Source organism: Oncorhynchus masou, chromosome 33 (genome assembly GCF_036934945.1).
Source record: "Oncorhynchus masou masou isolate Uvic2021 chromosome 33, UVic_Omas_1.1, whole genome shotgun sequence".
NCBI lineage: Eukaryota > Metazoa > Chordata > Actinopteri > Salmoniformes > Salmonidae > Oncorhynchus > Oncorhynchus masou.
Window position 1 is genome coordinate 32,593,359 of NC_088244.1, and position 16,083 is coordinate 32,609,441.

A 16,083-nucleotide genomic window follows, 5' to 3' on the forward strand; every position below is an offset into this window, starting at 1 on the left:
GTCTTTTCTTGATTGGTTTCCAGGGAATATACAAGACTTGAATTGAAATGGTGGCGGTGGTGGTGTCCTTCAGTGTCCTACAGCAGCAGTGAAACAGTATAATGAGACAGACAGTGGGCTACGACACGGGAAGCTTTTTACACTCAAGGGACAACCGGGACAATGGATCATATGTAAAAGTGTTTGCTGCGACAGCAGTAAACTAGCCCTTCATTAGTGATATTCCAGAAAATAAAACATGTAAATACGTAATATTTATGTGCGTTTACCAAAGCCAAGCTTTACAACAAGTGTTTCTAAATTCAATATCTATTTACCTAGTATATATTATTGCTCAATTCATTCCACAGTGACGTATTTTTATATATTATATTTAAAAGAAAACATCGATACATAAAAAAACAGATACTAGCCCATATTTCTAAAGTAGTTAAAGTTTCTCGAAGCAGATATTGTCCCTGGCCAGATATAACGATAACAATAAATAGGTAATTGCATTAAGTGGGTGCTTATGTGTAACAGTCTTGCTTCCGTCCGCCTCCTTTCCCAAACCTGTGCTCGAAACAGGGACCCTCTGATCACATTAACAACTGCCTACCATGAAGCATAGTTACCTACAATATGATACATGCTTTGTAGGAGGCAGTTGTTGATGTGTTTAGAAGATCTCTGGTTCGAGCCCAAGTTGGGGCAAGGAGAGGGATGGAAGCAATAGCATTGCTGCTGTGGACCCGGATCACTCAGTTGGGCTCTGCCCGGTTGCTGCGGAGAAGGAGGAGGTCAAAGGGGGTGAGTGTAACCAGTGTGAAATAGCTAGCTAGTTAGCGGTGCCTGCTAGTAGCGTTTCAATCCGTGGCGTCATTCACTCTGAGACCTGGAAGTAGTTCTGCAAGGACCGCGGCTTCTGTGGAGCGATAGGTAACGATGCTTCATGGGTGACTGTTGTCGATGTGTTCAGAAGGTCCCTGGTTGGGGCAAGGAGAGGGACTGAAGCAATCCTGTTACACATGGAATCCAATTACATCACCATAACTTCCCCCTGGTAGTACTGGCTGGGTGTAATAGGATGAGCTGAAAATTATCAGACTGTGAACCTTGAGAGAAATGATTGTCATGGCTGTGTCAAAATGGCACCCTATTCGTTATATAGTTCACTATGGGCCCTTGTCAAAAGTGGGAATAGGGTGCTATTTGGGCCACACAATCATGTCTCTCTGGTGCCTAAACAGGCTGCTGCCATCTCCTTCCTCCACCAACCGACCCTTCCATTAGGAGCACATAAACTGAATTATTGAATAGTACCTGCAATATTGAGCATGCTTGCTACACTTACTCTTCAAAGAGATTGACCTCAGATAGCCTATGTCTTTTAAGTAACTGTCAGAGATGAAATCTGTCTCAATCCCCTATAGAGAGAAGAGGGGCTATGCAGAGAACACAACTTCAACATGGATCCTGTAATTCAGCACCAGGGACAGCGAAAGAGCTGTGTTCAGGGTTGTCAGAGAAGACATTACATTACAACATGTTGATGTGATTAGGATGTGATGAGCTTGCAATTCATTATTTTATTAGACCCTCAAAGAACAGTGTGTATCTTACAGAGACTATTACTCTAACCACTGGGGTTTAGTGTTGGTCTCATGTACGGTTTCTTAGCATCCATATGCAACTGGCGCCATCTGTTGGATGATTGACTCACATGTAAAGGTCCCCATCTCTTGACAAGTAAATACTCTGGAAATCAATACGATCCTTTAAATGTAACAAACACAAAAAAAATGTATTTGTCCAAATGACTAATTAACTTCTACATCCAAATGTAAACATCTTGTAGAATATTACCTTATCCCTCTGCTCAAAATCATATTAATTTGTCTTTACTGTCAACAAAACACTGGGCACGCACTGGTTGAATCAACATTGTTTCCATGTCATTTCAATGAAATGACTTTGAATCAACGTGGAGTAGACGTTGAATTGACGTCCGTGCCCAGAGGGAAAGGTGTTTGCCTCACCAGTTGGTTCTTAGGCAATCAAGGCCACCCTAGCCATAGCTGTAACTGCCTCTTTAAGAGCTAACCGTTTGTCTTTGCACATTCCGTATGTGCATCACAGGACAGAGAAGCTCATTAAAGCCTCTCGATTCCTCCCTGGTCTGTTTCATCAGCTGAGACTGCCAAGCTCTTTAGCTCAGTGTTCTTGATGTTTGTGCTGTTTATGTAAAACCCATCTGTTAGCTCCTCTCTCTCTTGGCAGAGGGGCCACCTCTTCCTTCTGCTTCTCTTTTGAAGTCATGTCAAAATCAGGTTTTCATGCATTTAAAACATCTGAGCTTCACTTTTTTTTTAAATCAACATTCAGGCAGAAGTTAAAAAAGGGCACTGCTTATATAAGGTACAAGCCCAACATCTCGCCAAACAATTGTTTTATTTTTTTTCCCCATTATTTTTGAGGAGAGCAACTTTATTTTCCTGTTTTGGCTGAATAGTCCACAAAGAGTATGTGTTCGTTTTTGCATTCATGCATGTTCAACACAGTGTACGAACACAACAGATCAGTCTAGCTTCTCTGTAAAAAGAGCTACATGCAGCAATGACAATAATAATGCCAGTCACAATTAAAAGAGACTTAAAAAAAAGAGAATTAAAAGAGACTCTCTCAAAGAGTTCATTTAAAAGACTGAACATCACTGTCAGAATAATTATCTCTTTAAAAGCACACCATTGTGTTATAAATAAAAATAGCTCATAGCCCTGCTGTCAGAGAGTTGGCAGATCATTTTCTTGAAGAGCTCCAGCGTGACAATCCCATGGGGGCTGAAATCTAATATTAACAGCAAATCATTATGTGAGAACTGCTCTTCCGTGACCCGATGCTGTACCTGTATGACTAACTCAATCTTGGTAATAGAGATATGTTCGCTACTGTACTGGGATGGAGTGCTGCTGTGACAGTTAAGGGTTATAGAGAGTGCATTGGGACTTCTGGAAATACTTACTGTAGGAGTCATTTACGTGTCTGTCGGATGTGAGTGACAAGGTTTCTTCCTCTCCTGTGATGATCTAATGGGGCACCATGGTGAAGTCAGGGTTTGTGTGATTGACAGCAAAGCAGTGACTTGATTGTGGCATTTCATGTATAAAGAAACTGATGTGCTGACAATGGAGAGATGTGTTGGTTAGATTTGTAACCTCACATAATATTCATATTTTCAGCTCAGATATTCAAAACCTACACACGTCATGCAAATATTTACATCAAATATGTGCTTTGCCTATGAAAGGGAAAGTACAGTTTTGTTTTAATTCAAGAACATATACAGGTAATTGCCAAAATAAGGAATAAGGGATAAAAGTACACTATATATACAAAAGTATGTGGACACCCCTTTAAATGAGTGGATTTGGCTATTTTAGCCACATGTGTTGCTGACAGGTGTATAAAATCGAGCACACAGCCATGCAATCTCCATAGACAAGCATTAGCAGTAGAATGGCCTTATTAAAGAGCTCATTAACTTTCAACATAGCACTGTCATACGATGCCACCTTTCCAATAAGTCAGTTCGTCAAATTTCTGCCCTGCTAGAGCTTCCCCTGTTAACTGTAAGTGCTGCAATTGTGAAGTGGAAAAATCTAAGAGCAACAACGGCCCAGGCATGAGGTGGTAGGCCACACAAGCTCACAGAACGGGATCGGCAAGTGCTGAAGCACATAGCGAGTAAAAATCATCTGTCCTCGGGTGCAACACTCACTTCTGAGTTCCAAACTGCCTTTGGAAGTAACGTCAGCACAAGAACTGTTTGTTGGGAGCTTCATGAAATTAGTTTCCATGGCCGAGCAGCCGCACACAAGACTAAGATCACCATGCACATTGCCATGCGTCGGCTAGAGTGGTGTAAAGCTCACCGTCATTGATCTCCGGAGCAGTGGAAACGCTTTCTTTGGAGTGATGAATCACACTTCGCCATCGTGCGGATGCCAAGAGCAGCAAAGAGGGGACCAACTCCATGTTAATGCCCATGATTTTGGAATGTGATGTTCGACAAGGAGGTGTCCACATACTTTTGGTAATGTTTTGTATATTGAAAGCAGGTGCTTGCACACAGGTGTGGTTCCTGAGTTCCCATCATGCTTAGGGTTCATGTATAAAAACGCCCAGTTGCCCATTATTTTGACTACCATTTCTAGAAGAAGAGATCTAAGTGACTTTAAAAGAGGGGTCTCAAAGGACCATAGGGGGTTGAAAGGGTGTGTGTGTGTGTGTCAGTCATCAGATCTCATTCCAATTTAACACTTATTGGTGATTCTGGAGCGGTGCATGAGACAGCGTTTTTTTAACCACCATCAACAAAACACCACATGAATTTTCTCTTGGAAGGATGGTGTTGCATCCCTCCAATAGAGTGAGTTGACCAATCGAGTTCCAGACACTTGTAGAATCTATGCCAGGGCACATTGAAGCTGTTCTGGTGGCCCAAAATGCCCTATTAAGACACATTATGTTGATGTTTCCTCTATTTTGGCAGTTACCTGAACATCTGTGTCATTATATTCCACAGAATAGTAGGCCAATGCTTTGAGCACTGAGCATATCCTTAAAACTATATATGTAATTTGCTTTGTTCTATTACATTGTTGATAAGCTTTTTTATTTATCAACTCTCTTGAACATACAATACAAGTGAGCCATAAATTGCAGCTGATCCCCCTTGTGACCAATTAATGAATTTGATTTATTTTACCTTTCTTTAACTAGGCAAGTCAGTTAAGAACAAATTCTTATTTTCAATGACAGCCTAGGAACAGTGGGTTAACTGCCTTCTTCAGGGGCAGAACAGCAGATTTTTACCATGTCAGCTCAGGGATTCAATCTTGCAACCTTGCGGTTACTAGTCCAATGCTCCAACCACTAGGCTACCTGTAGCCCCAACATAAAACTAACATACTTAATGCACTATCATATTGTAGTTCAAAGTATTTATGATGATTTAATGCAGTGACATGCTTGTCTTTCCAATAAAGAATTTATAATTGTCTCATTTGTGTTATAACCTGACTGGGTAGGAGAAACCAACAATTGTTCTATCTTCTTCACTACTTTGAAGCTTCCCAGTAATACCTGCATAGGTAAAGCACTGAGCCCAGACGTCCTTTTAGTCACCACAGCAACCTAGCTGGCTCTTTGAAATCCCTACAAATATATGATTTTTATCGCCCCTAGTACTCCAAGTGTTCTTTTACGTAAAAGTCATTATATCATGTACTAAAACTTCACAATTCAAAACATGCACTCACCTCATTATAAAAAGTTAGTCACCTAAAGATTCTGCTTGCATATTTATTCTGTTTGTTTATTCTTTTCAACTGTATGACTAATTGCTAAGATTAATGTTAATGAGAGTCAGTTGGGATATGAGTAAATTGACTGCAGGTTCTGATTTAAAGGTGTATTATCTATAGAAGCAGAATATTTACAAAAATTCCTGTGACATTTCAGTTTGTTTGTTGAACTACACTCCTTAGGGCGCAGCGGTCTAAGGCACTGCATCTCAGTGCTAGAGTCGTCACTACAGACAACCTGGTCACTACAGGCAACCCGGCCGTGATTGGGAGTCCCGTAGGGTGGAGCACAATTGTCCCAGCGTCGTCTGGCCTTGGCTGGTGTAGGCAGTCATTGTAAATAAAAATTTGTTCTTAACTGACTTGCCTTGTTAAATAAATAATAAAAAGGATACATATCAGCGCTTTGAAATCTTGCTTTGAAATTTCTCTCCATCATGTTGAGAAGTGACACAATTAACTTTGGTGAAATAACTTATTTTCATTCACAGCAAATGTATTTTTTAGTATTTGTATAGTAATGCAATAATGCATAATAATCCAACTCCATAGTTTTTCCTTTGCCACTTAACAAATCAGAGAAATAACTTTATGGCTGATAACTGAGACCGCTTGGTATCAGGGTCGTTCCACGAAATGAGTACCTTTTGCGTCCCTTTGATATTTTAAGTAGAAATTGTGCAACAATATTGAATGAATAGCCTGTTATATTCAGTGATGTGCGTTTCAATATAGACCACATGGAGAATTCAATAAACTATTTTGACATGTTTGTCCATGCACCCCTCTGTTACTTCCAGGAAGATTTTACCCACATAACCCCAACATTTCCCCAAGTTTTCACCATTATTGTAAAGCCTTTGTTATTTTGTTGCTTTGACAAATTCATTTCTGAAGATTATTATTTATTTAATGTGATTATTCATTCATTTTAAGGTCAACCAATTCAGAACAATCCTTGTCCTGCAATGAAACATTATTGTGGAGTTTATAGTTACGTGATGCCTCAAACCCTATTACAGGGGATTAGTCACCAGTTTACTGATGCTCTTCCATGACCTCCCTAGGAGGGGTGCGTCTCTTGAGGGGGTTGAATCACTGACGTGATCTTCCTGTCTGGGCTGGGGCCCGTCTCGGGTTCGTGCCGTGGGGGAGATCTTTGTGGGCTATACTCAGCCTTGTCTCAGGGTAGTAAATTGGTGGATTGAAGATATCCCCCTAGTGGTGTGGGGGCTGTGCTTTGGTAAAGTGGGTGGGGTATAGCCTGCCTGGTTGGCCTTGTCCGGGATTATTGTCAGACGGGGCCACAGCGTCTCCCTACTCAGTCTCAGCCTCGAATATTTATGCTGTAATAGTTTATCTGTCGCGGGGCTAAGGTCAGTCTGTTATATCTGGAGTATTTCTCCTGTCTTATCCGGTGTCCTGTGTGAATTTAAGTACGCTCGCTCTAATTCTCTTTCTCTCCCTCTCCCTCCCCTCCCGGAGGACCTGAGCCCTGGGACCTTGCCTCAGGACTACCAGGCCTAATGTCTCCTTGCAGTCCTCAGTCCACCTGGTCGTGCTGCTGCTCCAGTTTCAATTGTTCTGCCTGCAGCTATGGAACCCTGACCTGTTCACCGGACGTGCTACCTTGTCCCGGACCTGCTGTTTTGACTCTCTCTGAATGCTCGGCTTACATTTACTCCTGAGGTGCTGACCTGTTGCACCCTCTACAACCACTGTGATTATTATTATTATTATTATCTGACCCTGCTGGTCATCTATGAACGTTTGAACATCTTGGCCATATACTGTTATAATCTCAACCCGGCACAACCAGAAGAGGACTCGTCAGCCCTCAGAGCCTGGTTCCTCTCTAGGTTTCTTCCTAGGTTCCTGCCTTTCTAGGGAGTTTTTCCTAGCTTCTACATCTGCATTGCTTGCTGTTTGGGGTTTTAGCATGAGTTTCTGTATAGCACTTTGTGAAATCGGCTGCTGTAAAAAGGTCTTTATAGATACATTTGATTGATTACATTCCCCACATACCTTCAAAAGGATTCAGCATTCATAATTGATTTGAAAAACACAATTTCTACCATAATTTCTCGCAATACAAAAAGTTAAAAGAAAAATCATACCTTGTCGAACAAATAAAAATGTTGATCTTTGGTAAATGTCTCCTATATCTGCCGTGTCTATTACACATGTTGCAATACATTTTTTTTTGCGACATTGCTTTTGTTGAATGAACCCGGGTTAATGGAAACCTGTGCCTACTGGCACGATCAGCAGGCTAGAATGGCGTCTTTTTGTAGGCACTAACTCCACCATGGTTTGTTGGACAAAGCCTACGAGGAAAATGAATGGCTTTTTGGTAGGGTTTTTAAGATAAATGAAAATAAGGCATGTGTTAAACACAGGTTTGGGAGATTTTATATGTTTTGTTCTATGAGATACTCTTCATCAGCTAACATCACTTTTTGTGAATTTTGAAGAATTTATGTTATAATAATTTTAAAAAACAAATCCCATAAAGGCTTCATAATGGTTATGTTAACTGACTGCTAGTGCCTCATAGAACAACACGTATAAAATCTCATAAACCTGTGTTAACCTCAGACCTTATTTTTAGCATTTATTCCGAAACCCTATTCTTTCCCATTCATTTTTCCCATATGGATGGATGAACGAACCAGAAGTATCTAATTTCCGGGTTTTAGGACTACAAGCAAATATTTTTTATAACTAACACAAGATGAACGACAGGCTCTGGTCACAATGGGAGCAAATTAATCATAGTGGCCGGAACAAGCAAAAAGGTTGGAAGAGTCAAGCACGAGCCAGTGAGATCCTATTGGTGTGATCTGGCATTTATTTGCATATTTCCGTTAGAGAACGCCTAATGTAAAGTGTGCAAAATCTAAATTCTCCCTCACACTCCTAAACAGTGCAACTTTTTTTCAACTTTGGAAAAGTGTAAAGTCTACAAAACGTAAAATGTAAAATCCACTCTGTTTACTACAATTTGTAATTTTGGAAACAAAACTGTATGGAGATCAAATGTTTCTTCAATGAGAAAATGTGCACAATGTCGTGCAAAATCCATCTTCTCGCATGCTGGCCACTGGGCTTCCTCTCATCACCATATTTGGTAATGAGTGGAAACGCCAACTGGATGATTCACATTTACACAGCCTGTAAAATATCTGGCTCATTATGCTACAAACTGGCGACACAGAACAATGATCCAGATATTTCACCAGATGTATAAGTGTGAAGCATCCGGTTGGCGTTTCCACTCACTACCAAATATGGTGATGAGAGGAAGCCCAGTGCCCGACATTAATGTTAATTTTCTCATCAATGAAACGTTGAATCTCAATACAGTTCTGTCCCAAAACTACAATCTTTTACGAACAGAGTGGACTAAATTGTGTAGATTTGACCCTTTGCCAGGGCGAATTTAGTTATTGAACACGAGCACTTCACAGAGTAGGCGCTACCTAACGGAAACATGAAAATATGCTTAGAACGCGCCAATAGAATATCGCGAGCTCGTGCTTGACTCCGCCCCTCCTTGTTTGTTATGTTCACTGTGACTAATCTGTTCCCATTGGAAACGGTGATATATCCTGGGTTACGACAATGGTGTTGGCGAATGGAAAACTGCATGCGCCACTACGCATGAGTTTACACTACTTCCTCGTTTACAAAACCGTACGGCTCCAACTAAATTACACCTTTCGATTGTTAAGGAGTGGGTGCAGTGGAAACCACACATGTTTACCTATCAGACAGTTGAACATCTCTCGTAATAGAATGGACTCTGAGAAGAACATTGAAAATAGGTCTATTCACTCGGACAACGTCGAGGAAGTTCATAACGTGCCAATGGAAGTTATCATACGACCAATCCCTCCTCTACTAGATGAGTCCAAAGTTCAGAGCCTTATGGGTACAATCCAGGTAAAAATGTGTCCTAGTTATGCCAAAATCAAACCATAGAGTTCAGATAAGTGTTGATGTTAAACAGATTGCAGCAAGAAAGTTGTGAAGATTCTCTTGTTGATTGGGAAACATCTGACAGACTAGGCTACTGTATTTGTAAGGCTTAAACCCTCTAGAGCAGGGGTGTCAAAGTCAAATGGACGGAGGGCCAAATAAAAAATTTAGCTACAAGCCGAGGGCCGGACTGTTCGAATGTTCATTGAAAAAATTTTAAATGACGCATATAGTCTAGTGAACCTAATTGAACCTACTGAAAACCTAACAAATATATTCCAATATGATCAGATAAATAAAGCAATATTTTCTTATGGCTCTGTCAGTAATCTTTAATTTTCAACAGACACAAAAGACAAATTTCCTTTATATAAAAATCCCCATAACATGAACATTAAATGAAAGAAACCGGTATTCAAGGCACCATCAGTAGCCTATATTTTCTATTTTAGCAAAAGTGGGCTAAATTTACTTCAAAGAAAAAAACAATAATAGCAATTTTCTATCATCCACTCAACTGAAATATTTTTAAAATATAATTGGATTGAAATACAATAAAATAAAGTGCAAAAATCTATTAATCAAAAACAACACTTTGTTTAAGGAGAAGTAACATGCAGTGAAAACAAATATTAAACTTTAACTTTTAAACTTGAACTGAGTAAAAACTCTAAATATGTGATTGCACAGTAATGTTCACTTGTTTGAGGTTGAGGGTGATACTTGGTGGTGTCCCATCTTTTCCACAAGTTCATCAATGTTCGGGGTAAGGCTCTGAGCTGAGGAAATCCTCAGAATTGAGTGGAGGTGTTCAGCAGTAAGTCGACTTCTGTGTGATGTTTTGTTCAGGTTCATCAAAGAAAAAAGTTGTTCACACAGGTATGTGCTGCCAAACATAGACAACGTTTGAGCAGCCTGGATGCGCAGCTGGGGCATTGTGTCGGGGAGGAAACGGGCGAACTCCGCAGCACCCACTGCCGCATATTTTGCCCTCAGTGCATCATTGCATTGGAGGTCAATCAACTCCATTTGGAGGTTTGGTGGTGAGCTTTCCACGTCAACAGCAAATGGGTTACCGAGCAGTTCCAACCTGCTTTTTTGTGCTTCAAAGTCAGCAAATCGGCGTCGAAAGTCAGCGGCAAGCATACCTATTTTATCAGCCAACTGTGCGCTCGGGAACGCACTGGTAGAGAGCTTCTCTTTCATGGTCTGGCAGCTGGGAAAGTGGCTCAAATTTTCTTTCCGCATCTGCGTCTCCCACAGAGTCAGTTTGGTTTTAAATGCCTTCACTGTACTGTACATATCAGAGATGACATGATCCCGACCCTGCAGCTGCAAGTTCATTGCATTCAGATGACTCGTAATGTCACACAGAAAAGCCATTTCACACAGAAACATTTCGTCTCGGAGTTGTGTTGTGTCTTTCCCTTTGCTGTCCAAGAACAGACAAATCTCCTCACGAAGCTCGAAACATCTTTGAAGCACCTTTCCCTGGCTTAGCCATCGCACCTCTGTGTGATAAGGCAAATCACCATGCTCCGTTTCTAACTCCGTCAGAAATGCCTTGAACTGGCGGTGATTCAAACCTTTGGCTCTGATAAAGTTAACTGTGCGCGTGATGATGCTCATTACATGCTCCATTTTCAAGGCTTTACCGCACAACGCTTCCTGGTGTATGATACAATGATAAGCTGTCAGCTCACCTGTCGCGTTTTCCTCTTGCATCTTTTCCCGTATCTTCGCCACCAGTCCGCTCCTGTGTCCACACATCGCAGGTGCTCCGTCGGTTGTCAAACCCACGAGTTTTTCCCAAGGCAGCTCCATCTCATTTACACATCTTGACACCTCTTCATACAAATCATGCCCCGTAGTTGTGCCATGCATAGGACGTAAAGCCAAAAACTCCTCTGTCACGCTTAGGCTGGAGTCCACTCCGCGGATGAAAATTGACAACTGGGCAATGTCAGAAATGTCGGTGCTCTCATCCACAGCCAAGGAATATGCAATGAAATCTTTTCCCTTTTTCACAAGCTGCTCTTTTAGATTGATGGACAACTGGTCTACTCTCTCGGCAATGGTGTTTCTGCTCAGACTCACATTTAAAAAGAGTTGCCTTTTTCTGGGCAAACTTCGTCACAAACTTTAATCATGCAGTTTTTGATGAAATCCCCTCCGTAAATGGCCGGGCTGATTTAGCGATCTCTTCTGCCAAAATAAAACTGGCCTTGACAGCAGCCTGGCCTTGTGATTTGGCTTTTTTGAACAGAGCCTGTCGAGATTTGAGGCCTCGTTTTAATTCCTCTGCCTTTTGTAGCCTTTGTTCCATGTCCATATTCTTGTTTTTGTCCGCGTGTTTCGTTTCATAATGTCGTCTCAGATTATACTCTTTCAGTACCGCCACACTTTCTCCACACAGAAGACACACAGGTTTTCCAGCTACCTCCGTGAACATATACTCCGACTCCCACCTTGTTTGAAACCCCGGTTCTCAGTGTCCACCTTCCGTTTTGCCATTTTTGATGGGTATCTGAAAGTTAATTTTACTGTGATGCTGACGACTGCTGTGCCAATAAATATTGAAATGAAGCAGCCTACTGCTCGGTGCGTCACCGTTGCATTGTGGGAAATGTAGTATTGGTGCGTGTAAAAGATCTGCGGGCTGCCGGCTTGCTGCGGTCTGCGGGCCGGTTCTAATAATAAATCAAGATCATCCCAGGGGCCGTAAAAAACCTTCTCGCGGGCCGGATGTGGCCCGCGGGCCTTGACTCTGACATATGTGCTCTAGAGGGAATGACATTTTTTCCATGTTTAATGTATCAAAAGCAGGTTAGCGTTTTTCGTCATGAATCTTGTTCTGGAGGCAGCTCTGCAGATTGCCTGACAATCAGACTGATACCTCTGGTTCACGGTCTGAGATTATTAATGCCATTCATTTGTTTGGACATTTTCACCAGACAAGCAAGAGTGCTGAATAAAATGGTATTTTAACTTACTTTACCGGTTGTCTGTGTGGTTGGTCTTATTGCAGGTAAGAATGTGTGACAATATATCCTCACTTGTTATTTTTCCTCATAGGAATCTACAGACATCAGCATTGTTCCTCCTATTGATATACTCTGGATCAAGGGCAGGGAAGGAGGGAATTACTACTACTCCTTTGGAGGCTGTCACCGGTTTGAGGCATACAAACGGTTGAAAATGAACACCATTCCAGCAAAGATCTTCAAATCAAATGTTGCAGACCTACGCACTTACTTGGGCTCTTCAACCCCAGACCTCCACTGAATTTTGGGCAGTAGGGTAGCCTAGCAGTTAGAGTGTTGTACTAGTAACCAAAAGGTTGCAAGTTCAAATCCCTGAGCTGACAAGGTAACACTGTTGTTCTGCCCCTTGAACAAGGCAGTTGAAAATAAGAATTTGGTCCTAGTGAAAAAAAAAAGTTGAATTAACTGAGGACTGTTTTTGAGTCATAGTCAGTATGAGGACTGTAGATGTGGGTATACTCTACACGGAGTGTACAAAAAATTAGGAACACCTGCTCTTTCCATGACAGACTGACCAGGTGAAAGCTATGATCCCTTATTGATGTCACTTGTTAAATCCACTTCAATCAGTGCAGATGAAGAGGAGGAGACAGATTTAAAGAAGTATTTTTAAGCCTTGAGACAATTGAGACATGGGTTGTGTATGTGTGCCATTTAGAGTGTGAATGGGTAAGACAAAATATTTAAGTGGTGGTAGATGCCTGGTGCACCAACTTGAGTGCGTCAAGAACTGCAACGCTGCTGTTTTTTTCATGCTCAACAGTTTTTTGTGTGTATCAAGAATGGTCCACCACCCAAAGGACATCCAGCTAACTTGACACAACTGTGGGAAGCATTGGTGTTAATATGGGCCAACATCCCTGTGGAATGCTTTTGACACCTTGTAGAGTCCATGCCCTGACGAATTAAGGCTGTTCTGAGTGGAAAAGGGGAGTCAATATTAGGGAGATGTTCCTAATGTTTTGTACACTCAGTGTATGCAGATCAGGGGTTTCAGTTATTGTTTGTAAGTACTGGCCAGCAGGTGGAGATGTGACTGTTTTATATCATGCCATTAAATTAATTTCCCTCATGTATCACCTTAGACGCCGAAAGCTGGAACATTATATTTCCACATACAAATAGCCCCAATTATATATCATGTATAGAATAAAAAAAGATTCATGAAGAGATTAACTTAATTTGAAGTTGTAAACTTGCTTGTATTCTATACTGGCTGGTGTTTCTATCTGCAATGTAAATGTTAAGTTAAATGATTATGATGCAATTAAAGACAGTGTAAAGTCAACAACAAGACCTAAATAATTTATTGAAGTCAATGGAAGATTTGAACGAAAACCTGAGTTAACCACACAAATCTAAAGTCACAATATGGCCCTGCGTCTCCATTAGTCCGTGATATGAGCTCATGGACAGGATGACGAGAAGAGGTCAAGGGTCAGATTCCATAAGAACAGAGTGCCTCCAAGCTCCAGACTTACTGAAAAAATAGTTTTTTTTAAAACAGGATTAACTCGCTCCACACTACAGGATGCTATTTTGAGGTATGCATGCCCCCTTCCTCTCTGTGGCTGGCCATTGGTCTTACTCAGCCAACCAAAGTCTGTTTAAAGGACGCCTTTTGTTAACCTCGTAACCTCCTCTAGGTTGTGTTTGCCATAGTCGGCGAGGGATGAGGAGTATTTTTAACTTTCTCAGGGGATGTTTGGCCGAAGGTGAATTCATAAGGAAGAAAACCTTCACAACAAGGCCCCATTTTTCTTTTGCTCTTTGATTTCTAAATATGTCTTGACATATTTTTGTCTAGTGGGGTCATTCTTGGATGTTATTTATGTCAATTTAGGGGCAATAGGTCTGTATATCTCCAGAGAAAAAAGTTCAGTATAGTCTCTTCAAGGACAAAGAAGTGCATCACTTTGGTATGCAGGTTTACGTACAGTTGTTGGAAGTTGGCAAATACATTTAAACTCAGTTTTTCACAATTCTTGACATTTATTCCCAGTAAAAATGACCTGTCTTTGGCCAGTAAGGATCACCACTTTATTTTAAGAATGTGAAATGTCAGAATAATAGTAGAGAGAATAATTTATTTAAGCTTTTATTTCTTCCATCACATTCCCAGTGGGTCAGAACTCAATTGGTATTTGGTAGCATTGCCTTTAAATTGTTTAACTTGGGTCAAATGTTTCAAGTAGCCTTCCATAAGCTTCCCACAATAAGTTGGATGAATTTTGGCCCATTCCTCCTGACAGAGCTGGTGTAACAGTCTGGTTTGTAGGCCTCCTTGCTCGCACACGCTTTTTCAGTTCTGCCCACACATTTTCAATAGGATTGAGATCAGGGCTTTGTGATGGCCACTCCAATACCTTGACTTTGTTGTCCTTAAGCCATTTTGCCACAACTCTGTACGTATGCTTGGGGTCTTTGTCCATTTGGAAGACCCATTTGCGACCAAGCTTTAACTTCCTGATTGATGTCTTGAGATGTTGCTTCAATATATCCACCTAATTTTACCTACTCATGATGCCATCTATTTTGTGAAGTGCACCAGTCCCTCCTGCAGCAAAGCACCCCCACAACATGATGCTGCCACCCCCGTGCTTTTCGGTTGGGATGGTGTTCTTCGGCTTGCAAGCCTTGCCCTTTTTCCTCCAAACATAACAGTGGTCATTATGGCCAAACAGTTCTGTTTTTTGTTTCATCAGACCAGAGAACATTTCTCCAAAAAGTACCATCTAAATCAAATCAAATTTATTTATATAGCCCTTCGTACATCAGTTGATATCTTAAAGTGCTGTACAGAAACCCAGCCTAAAACCCCAAACAGCAAGCAATGCAGATGTAGAAGCACGGTGGCTAGGAAAAACTCCCTAGAAAAAAATCAAAATAAAACACCAAGATAAGGGTCTCCATCCATCCATATCTCTAGTCTTTGCAAGCTCAGACCTGCCTCTTCGTCTCCCTCTGCAGCCGTGGAGGAAGTGAAGGGAGACTGGGGGCAGCTTTTGCTGAATAAATCTAAAGGACTAAATTTCTCAAAATAATCGTCGTGTGTGAGACGATTTCCTGTTGCTCCCTCACTGCCTGGAAGTAACCATATCCTCACAGGGTTTTCGACACGCAAAATCCTTGTTCAGAATTTTTTTTCTTAACGTCCATGGCCTTTAGAGATTGCACCTGTTACTTTAGGGGGTTCATTCCATGGGTGCTAGATGCTGTATCTTTGAGGTTTTAAAGACGATATGGGGATCAGGTGGAAAGTTGAATGAAGTGTTTATTTAGAGACAGTGTGGTCCCATTCTTTCTCATTCTTGCTCTTTCTGTTGTTGCTTCTAAATAGCCAACAATACATTTTGAATTAGTAATCTCTAGTAATGCAGTGGTTCATGTGTTCTATGTTAACTTCTTGATCACTGGTGGGTCTGCAACATGATCCATTCCAGTTGTGAAATAAAAAAAGTTCCTCTAAGAACCATGTAATTTCTCCTTTCCTCCCTGTACCCAACTCCAAACAGGAGTCTTTAATTGCTCTTCTTGATCCTTATTGCCTTGCAGAGTGAGTCTCAATAAAACAGGTGAGCAGTGACCTCCGGACGGTAAACCAGCTCACCCATTTGTTCCACTTAGGGAGGGATTACGTCCAAGTCCTTTTGAGGCCTGAGCTATGTCCTAAATGGCACCCTATTTCCTATAGGCCTATAGTGCACTCCTTT

At 41.3% G+C, this 16,083-nt stretch overlaps 1 protein-coding gene and 1 pseudogene across 1 annotated transcript; one reads left to right on the top strand and one right to left on the bottom strand.

The window, feature by feature from the left end:
• The first annotated feature begins 8,934 nt into the window (after nt 1–8,934).
• On the top strand, nt 8,935–15,829 carry srxn1 (sulfiredoxin 1 homolog (S. cerevisiae)). Its single transcript, XM_064957302.1, has 2 exons — nt 8,935–9,290; nt 12,402–15,829. The coding sequence occupies exons 1-2, from the start codon at nt 8,970–8,972 to the stop codon at nt 12,609–12,611; spliced, it is 531 nt and encodes a 176-aa protein (XP_064813374.1). The 5' UTR covers nt 8,935–8,969; the 3' UTR covers nt 12,612–15,829.
• Nucleotides 9,797–12,107, bottom strand: LOC135528310 (general transcription factor II-I repeat domain-containing protein 2-like; annotated as a pseudogene).
• Nucleotides 15,830–16,083: the final 254 nt, after the last annotated feature.